Source organism: Aquarana catesbeiana, linkage group LG08 (assembly GCF_042186555.1).
Source record: "Aquarana catesbeiana isolate 2022-GZ linkage group LG08, ASM4218655v1, whole genome shotgun sequence".
NCBI lineage: Eukaryota > Metazoa > Chordata > Amphibia > Anura > Ranidae > Aquarana > Aquarana catesbeiana.
In genome coordinates this window covers 35663407-35672696 of record NC_133331.1, presented here as the reverse complement: position 1 = coordinate 35672696, position 9290 = coordinate 35663407, and the positions used below count along the sequence as shown (strand labels likewise).

The 9290-nt window shown below is 43.5% G+C and overlaps 1 protein-coding gene across 1 annotated transcript in view; it reads left to right on the top strand.

Annotated features, from left to right (window-relative positions):
* The first annotated feature begins 6632 nt into the window (after window positions 1–6632).
* GLRX3 (glutaredoxin 3) overlaps window positions 6633–9290 on the top strand; it is a 79976-nt gene continuing 77318 nt past the window's right edge. The window contains exon 1 of the mRNA XM_073595693.1: window positions 6633–6787. Within this exon, the coding sequence (XP_073451794.1) occupies window positions 6720–6787 (68 nt within the window). The 5' untranslated portion in view covers window positions 6633–6719. The remainder of the gene's footprint in view (window positions 6788–9290) is intronic.

The following is a 9290-nucleotide window of genomic DNA, read 5'->3' as shown; positions in this document are numbered from 1 at the left end:
TGTCCATCGGAGTGCCCCTTAACATAAAATGTGCCCATCAGTATGCAAGCTTATTTTATGTTAAGGATCATGCTGATGGGCACATTTTAATGTTAAGGAGCACTCTAATGGGCACAACAAAATATGCCCATCAGTGTTGCTCTTAAAATAAAATATGCCCATCAGACCAGTGCCAGTTAATGAACCCCTTTGTGCTGCATAAATGGCACCAGTGTCAGTGTTACACTGGTGCCACTAATGCAGCACAAAGGGGTTCATTAACTGGCACTGGTCGCTAATGTATCAGAAACCAGTGGCAATACATTAACCCCCTCATGCTGCATTTTACAAATTGAGTGTGAGTGAACTCTGTTTCTATCGCATTAAACCTAATTGAATTTGTATTGTTTTAAGTATATTCTTGTTTTGAAACGACATTGATTCTTTCATAAAAACGGGGGGGGGGGCAATTTGCCATTTTCGCCCTGGGCACCAAATGGCCTCCAGTGGCCACGTTGCGCCAGATGGCTGCAACGGTCTGCCTCAGAGTTCTCTGGCAGAGCGGAGTGCTGCGCAGGCCCGCCCGCAAGGGAGGGGAGGGGCTGGGCTGCGTCCCGCGTCGCCCTGTCACGGGCGCGCGTATAGCCCGCCCCTCTGCGCTCCACAATGGAACGCAAACAGGAAGGAGCGCAACCCGAAGGCTGGGCTCCTAAGGGCAAAGAGACCCCGAACCACCGCCAATAAAGCGGGGATCAGAAGTCTCCCCGCGCGCCGGGCAAACAAGTGGGATAACCAGCCCAAGCACCCCACAGCAATGTAATAACAAAAAAATGAAAAATACATCGCAGACATTGGCAACCAGGTAGGTGCCGGAAGAAGAAGTGCACCACCTGGTGGTGAGGAGCGATCAGCTCAAGCCCAGGAGTCAGTAAAATAGTACATCACCATTTTCTGCGAGGATGTCTAGATCTAGAACAGCAAAAATGACAATTAATAATGTGCAAAACAACAACACCGCATTCTACATATCTTGGTCAAAAGACAGAGATGGTTGTAAAAGGGATAATGAAAAATCGCATTGAACATGATGTATACACAGGTATGAAATGGATCGGTAAAGCTACCTAGTAAAATAGAACCTACAGAGGATGTACTCCTCTGTGCTCTACATATCTCAATCCCATACAGCGATAACCCAAAGGGAACATGAAAAATCGCATAAGAAATCGCATCAAACACGATGTCAGTACTCAAAGAGTTACCTCTGGAGATCCAACAACAGTTGATAGTATGTAAAATAACTCTGTGCTCTACATATCTCAATCACATATAGAGATAACCCAAAAGGAACATGAAAAAAATCGCATAAGAAATCGCATCAAACACAATACATTCACAGATGTAAAATGGACTGGCAAAGCTAACCTATTGTGGTGAGGCTTGCAGGGGAGGTACAATGTCAGTACTCAAGAGAACTGCCTCTGATTAGAGATCCAATTCGCACCTCCCTGATTGGAAGCCCTCCAAAAGGGGCTTAAAGGTAAAAGCCTCATTGAGTCCTGGGGGTGCAGTGGTGTTGAGGTTGAATATCCACCTCAGTTCGCTCTGTAAAAGTACTTTCTTGAAGTCACCCCCCTCTAGGGCTCATGGGAATGTGGTCTAAGGCTAAAAAAAAAAAATCGCACTTTAGGAGTGCGATCAATGTGCACTATGCGGCAGTGTCGGCCAATGGGGAGATCCGGATCCTTTTTATTGATGCTCACAATATGTCGATAAATTCCTTGCCAAAAAAGGTCATTTGGTTTTGCCTACATAAAAACAGTTACATTCGCACTGCATTAGGTAAACTACCCCTGCAGTGCGTCAATTTACAAAGTATATACTGCGGCAGGGCGTCCCGGCTGCGCAAAAAAATCACGTACCTGTACGTGATTTTGTGCACGCGATCTGGGGTGCGCGTGCCGCCGGAGCGCTTCTCCTGCTGTGATTGGACACAGAGAGAGCCAGTCAGCGGGTCCAGTGGACGCGATGGCCACCGGGACCTGCTGATCGTTTAAAGGAAAGGCAGAACGGTTGTCAGCCTATGTAAACAAGGCAGACCGCTGTTCTGTCAGGAAGTAAAAGAGAGATCTTTGTGTTTCTGGTAAGCAGACACATGGATCTCTCTTTTTATCCCCCCCCCCACAGTTAGAAATCACTCCCTAGGACAGTGATGGTGAACCTTGGCACCCCAGATGTTTTGGAACTACATTTCCCATGATGCTCATGCACTCTGCAGTGTAGTTGAGCATCATGGGTAATGTAGTTCCAAAACATCTGGGGTGCCAAGGTTCGCCATCACTGCTCTAGGAGCACATTTAACCCTTTGATCTCCCCTGGTGTTAACTCCTTCCCTGCCAGTGTCATTTATACAGTGACAGTGCAATTTTTTTTTTAGCACTGATCACTGTATTGGTGTCACTGGTCCCCAAAAAAGTGTCACTTAGTAACCACCATTACTAGTAAAAACAATAAAAAAAAATAAAAAGTCTATAAATTTATCCCATAGTTTGTAGACACTATAACTTTTGTGCAAACCAATCAATATATATATTTATTGGAATTTTTTTACCGAAAATATGTACCAGAATAAATATTGGCCTAAATTGATGAAGACATATATATATATATATATATATATATATATATATATATATATATATATATATATATAAATTTTGGATATGTATTGTAGCAGAAAGTAAAAAAAATAATTTTTTTTTTTACTTTCAAAATTGTCGCTCTTTTTTTTGTTTACAGCGCAAAAAAAAATTGTGCTCAAATACCACCAAAAGAAAGCAACTGTCAGTTAACGCAGTGCCGTATCGCAAAAAATGGCCTGGTCAGGAAGGGGGAAAATCCTTCCAGGGCTGAAGTGGTTAAAGTGATTGTAAAGGCAGAAGTTTTTTTATCTTAATACATTCTATGCACTAAAGAAAAAATGCCTTCTGTGTGCAGCTCCCCCCTAATACTTACCTGAGCCCCATCTCTGTTCAGCGATGTTGCACGAGAGATTCAGCTGTCCGGGACTCTTCCTCCTGATTGGCTGAGACACACAGCAGGCGCCATTGGCTCCCGCTGCTGTCAATCAAAGTCAGTGAGCCAATGAGGAAAGAGAGGGGGTGGGCCAAACTTCAGCTCCATGTCTGAATGGACACACAGAGCTCCGGTGCCCCCCCCCCCCCCATAGCAAGCTGCTTGCTGTGGGGGCACTGAACAGGAGGGAGGGGCCAGGAGCGCCAGGAAGGACCCGAGAAGAGGAGGATCGGGGCTGCTCTGAGCAAAACCAACTGCATAGAGGAGGTAAGTATAACATATTTTTTTTTTAAGACTTTAGTATCACTTTAAAGAGGAACTACAGTCTGCTCACATAATTTGTAATGAAAACATATTTGCCATTCTGAAGCTTCCCTCCAACCACTTTGCATATTATTTTATATATAATGTGATTCTCCCTCCACTGAGTCTGGCTGCAGCCATTTTAACTGTGGGCAGCTGAAACTGCTGCCTATTCACTTCCTGGATTTACACAGACACACAGAGGCACACCTCCAGCTCTGTAGATTTCATTGGCCCTCTTATGACTCATCTCCCCTCCCTTCCTGGCAAACTCTTCATGAGAGTGAGAGAGAGCTGTACATGATGTCATAAGCCTAGGCTAATGACCAGACAAGAAAAAGGAAGTGGGCTGTATAAGGTATTTACTGGCAAAAAAAAAAAAGTTTTACTATCCAAAGTTAAAACAACAACAAGGGCAGAAGATTTAATAGATGGAAAGATGAAAAAATGACTGAAGGTCCTCTTTAAGTGTAACTAAAGACAAAACTTTTTTTTTTTAGTTTTGGATAGAGTGGAGATGGATTAGAAGCCCTGTCAGTTTTTGCCTCTGTTACTGGGATTTGCCCTCTCTATTTTTCCTGTTTACCTGCATATTCGAAAATGAAAGTGAGAGTAAATCTCGAATTTTGGGTTGTCCACAGAACAATAAGACCCCTTTCACTCTGGGGCTACCCGTGCGTTCGCGGTAAAGCGCCGCTCTTTTTAGTGGCGCTTTACCGCTGTTTAAGCGACCCTTTTTGACTGTTAGCGGGGCGCTTTCAGGGCTGCCAACCGCCAGTAAATTTACTGACAGTTTGTAAAAATCAGTGATTTTTTTTTTGCAACTGCCAGTAAGTATCAAGGGCTGATAATTCATGCTGTGTTGACTTTTTAAGTGTAAATCAAGCAAACGACTTTGTTATAGGTATTGTCAGTGTTTCCTTATCATGTTTACACTGTTTAAATATTCACTGTGTTAGTTTTCAATAGGAGTTCTGTGATTTCCAGTAAAAAAAAAAAGTGCTCCGCCAGTAAATTTTCCATATTTTTCAGTAAAAAAAAATATGCTGTGGGAGGTTGGCAGCCCTGGGCGCTTTTAACCTCCAAAAAAGGGGTTAAAAGCTCCTGTAATGAGGCGTTTCCGAAGCGCTGCCCCATTCATTGCAATGGGCAGGGTCGTTTTGGAGGCCAAACCACCCCCAAAGATGCTGCTTGCAGGACTTTTTCTAACGTCCCGCAAAGCGCCCCGCCCTGGTGTGAAAGCACCCATTGCAATGAATGGGAGGCGGTTTTCAGGCGCATATTTCTAGTGCTAAAACGCCTGAAAACCGCCTCAGTGTGAAAGGGATGTAATAGAGGGGAAATCTTCCAGTGGGGACACAAGTTCTGGTGACACCCAGGGATTCCCTCACTTTATAGGGATTTCCTCTGACTTCCTGTAGTGGCTATAGGAGAGGAAGTGGGGAGAAATCTCCCCAATGAGACACAGATGTAAAAAAAAAAAATACATTGCAGAGGTATAGCATGGGAAAAACACATATAAGGAGAGATAATGGTGCTGCACACCCCGAATAATTGATATAATGGGAAAATTCCCCCAAGGGTTTTTTTTTTTAGCAGCGAGGTAGATAAAGTAGAGGAGTTGGAAAAAATGATTCTTTATTTAAAAATGATTGGCATACAATGAAATTGTATGGTTAACACATATAATACAAAGACATAATAGTGTTCAAAAGATGGTGAGTGCTGAAGTCCAACCAATACAATGAAAACTGAAATAATACAAATGTAATTAAAGTCCCATAGTGAAATACGAAACAGAAATAAGAAATCCAACTGTGAAGTGAAGATCTTCCAACATAAATTGTAATTCCAACACTGGTGAATCCTTAAAGTGAAAGAGATTGAACACTCTTACCGGAGCAAGTGGATCCAGATGTCAGCGACACCGAATCAGACAAGCTTGGAAATCCAGATAGGTGGCTCTCCCAGATGGAAGTGGGGACCCCAGATCTCGGATGGCATCTCCTCTTGGCTGGAACAACCTCAGCAGTATCCACCAAACCGGAAAAGCGATAAATCCAATAGGAACATCACAAAAACTCTCAGCCAACCAAAATAGGGGGAAGAAAAGAAAAGGAGTGCTCCAATGGTGCAGGTAAAAAAAAGTAGGTTTATTAAAACCAACCAGTATAAAACGATAAAATAGTGATCACATGGAAATAAAAGCAATGTGGAGAGCAAAAAGCCTTTCCCGACGCGTTTCGTCCTAATTGGACATCTACAGGGGCGATTGGCTATCCTATTGGAATAAATCCTATTGGATTTATCGCTTTCCGGTTTGGTGGATACTGCTGAGGTTGTCCCAGCCAAGAGGAGATGCCATCCGAGATCCGGGGTCCCCACTTCCATCCGGGAGAGCCACCTATCTGGATTTCCAATGATTCGGTGTCGCTGACATCTGGATCCACTTGCTCCGGTAAGAGTGTTCAATCTCTTTCACTTTAAGGATTCACCAGTGTTGGAATTACAATTTATGTTGGAAGATCTTTACTCCACAGTTGGATTTCTTATTTCTGTTTCGTATTTCACTATGGGACTTTAATTACATTTGTATTATTTCAGTTTTTCACATTTTTTCATTGTATTGGTTGGACTTCAGCACTCACCATCTTTTGAACACTATTATGTCTTTGTATTATATGTGTTAATACTACACTATTTTGTTATAGCGCTACATCTTTTATACTACCTTATCCGAATATTTGTCACATTCCTGTGTAGCAGCTTTGATTTTTGATTTTTATTCGCTGGGTTAGCGCAGTTATGTTACATTTTTGACAATGAAATTGTATGTCAATATATTTTTTTTGTTTCAAACATTTTTCAATAATTTTGTTTTGGTTTCAAAAATTTTTCAATAATTTTTAAAAAAATTATTTTTTCCAACTCCTCTACTTTATTTGCCTCGCTGCTAAAAAAAAAAACCAAAAAAAAAAAAAACCCTGTGGGGGAATTTTCCCATTATACACTGCAGAGGTTATAACCCTCCTTTACTGTATGCAAAATGAAAACACATTGCCTGAAAAGCAACAGCAGACCCAATGTGCAAAACTGAACTTTTTTTTTCCTTTGCACTGCCTGCAGAACACACTAGCAGCCATCTCTGCGTGCAGACACAAGGCTGAGCCCCACACTCATCTTCCCCCCACACCCTGCCGCCTGCAGCCTGCAGCACTGAGATAGAACTCAGCTGCTCGGCGCTCGGTTGGCCACGCCTGGACGGTGTAGAGGAGGCGGGGCTGCGGCTTCCTTCTTCCACTTTCTAGTGGCTGATCGATCGCTCGGCGCTCCGTCTCTCCTTCCTGGTTCCTGGGCACAGCATGGCGGCGGCGGTGCTGGAAGCCGGTTCTGTGGGTCACTTCGAGGAGCTGCTCCAGAAGAGCGACAAGTACGTGTGACTGACCGGGGGGCGGACATGGGGGGTGATAATGGGGGGGTGTTGTCCTTGAAGGGTGGGCTGTGTGCAGTGCAGGGGTCATGGTGGAGCACAGAGGCCTGCCATAGATCCTGACACCACCAGAGACTGGAGATGTACCGGGAGGTGAGGGGGACACCAGTACAGCTCGGACCCCTGGAGGGGAGGGGGGGATCAGATCATGGACAAGACTACACACCGTACAATCTGATTGTACAACCGACCTTAACCGCTTCCGCCCCGGAAGACCTTACCCCCCTTCCTGACCAGAGCACTTTCTGCAATTTGGCACTGCGTCGCTTTAACTGACAATTGCGCGGTTGTGCGACATTGCACCCAAACAAAATTGACGTCCTTTTTTTTTTCCCCCACAAATAGAGCTTTCCTTTGGTGGTATTTGATCACCTCTGCGTTTTTTATTTTTTGCGCTATAAACAAAACGAATATTTTGAAAAAAAAAACACCAATATTTTTTACTTTTTGCTATATTATCCCCCAAATTAAAAAAAAACAAAAACAAATTTCTTCATCAGTTTAGGCCAATATATATTCTTCTACATATTTTTGGTAAAAAAAATCGCAATAAGCATATATTGATTGGTTTGCGCAAAAGTTATAGAGTCTACAAAATAGGGGATAGATTTGTCATTTTGATTTTTTTTATATACTGTGTGTGTATGTGTGTGTGTATATATATATATATATATATATATATATATATATATATTATACACTAGTAATGGCGGTGATCTGCGATTTTTAGTGGGACTGAGACATTGCGGTGGACAGATCGGACACTTTTGACACATTTTTGGAACCATTGACATTTATACAGTGATCAGTGCTATAAAAATGCACTGATTATTACTGTGAAAATGTCACTGGCAGTGAAGGGGTTAACACTAGGGGGCGATCAAGGGGTTAAATATGTGTTCCCTCAGTGTGTTCTAACTGTATGGGGATCGGACTGACTAGGGGAGGAGACATATCGTTCCTACTTAGTATGTCTCCTCCTCCCCTGACAACACAGGGAGTTGTGTGTTTACACACACAAATCCTCCTGCTTTCTCTCGCGCACGTGATCGGCGGCGATAGTGCCCGCCGGCCACGCGCAACGGGTCCCCTGCCGCGCAGTGGGCGCGTGCCCTCTGGTGGCCGCTAAAGGGAAGGACGTTCCCATACGGGATTTCGCCCAGGAGAGCCATTGTGCTGCAGTATATCTGTGTTTGCCAGTCGGGAACTGGTTAAACTAAAAAAAAAAAAAAACCAAGACTTTAGTATCACTTTAACCTCTCCCTGCCCGTGCTGTAGCTGAAAGAAGAGCTGCCTGCACTCCCCCTGCGGGACGCTCTGTGATCAGCGAGTCAATAAGACTCGGCTGATCAGATTGGAGTGAAGGGCCGGCCCCTTACCACATGATCAGCTGTCAGCCAATGACAGCTGATCACATGATGTAAACAGAAGATTGTAATCGTCTTATTTATTTATTTTTTATCCTCCCGTTGTCAGCGTGAGGAGAAAACAAAAGCTGATTACCGGCTTCTGTCAGAGCGACATCGGTCCCACACATGGACACCCACTGCTGCTAAGCAGTGCCACCTCATCAGTGCCCATCAATGAAGTTTTTCTTTTTCTTTAAAACTTTCGGCCTTTTTTTCATTTTTTTTTTTTTTTTTTTAAATCCTGCAGTGATTAAATACCAGCAAGAAAAAGCTCTATTTGTGTGAAAAAAAAAATAATTTCATTTGGGTACAGCGTTGTATGACCGCACAATTGTCATTCAATGAGTGACCGCGCTAAAAGCTGAAAATTAGCCTGAGCAGGAAGGGGGGTGCCCATTAAGCAAGTGGTTAAACGTTCACTTTTGCAAAAAATAAATATATGAACATCTTTTTGCAGGTAAAAAAAATGTGCTTTTATTATTTAATTTACTAGGAGCCTGGAAAGCATTGTACCAACGATCAGCAAATCACTGATGCATGCAGGACTCCTGCAGACTTGTCGGTGTATCTGTCTGCTTGTACCTCGTACAGACAGGTAGTTTCACACTGACGGGAAGAAACAATGAACTACCACAGTGCTCAACAGCGCCCTGATAGTTCATTGAGAACAACAAGCTGTCAGTAGTTGTAGTTCTGCTATTCACAGAGCTCTGTAAATGAATGATGCAGCTGGGTGGGCGGAGCCCCGCATGACCATTTTTTTTTTTTTTTTAAATTGTGACAGCAAATTCGGGGAGAAGATCCCTAACTTGCTGTCACTAGTGGTGGCAGGTCAGGGAACGGCTGCAGCAGTGGGAACATGTCACATGTTCCACCCTAAAACTGGTTGGCACATGTAACACAGGGGTGCTCCACCTGTGACCCTCGGAGCCATTTGATGTGACCCTCAACATCAAACCATGTATTTTATACTGCGGGTTTGGTGCACCACACCTGGAAGATATAATGGAAGTCTATGGCAAAGCGCAGTTAAC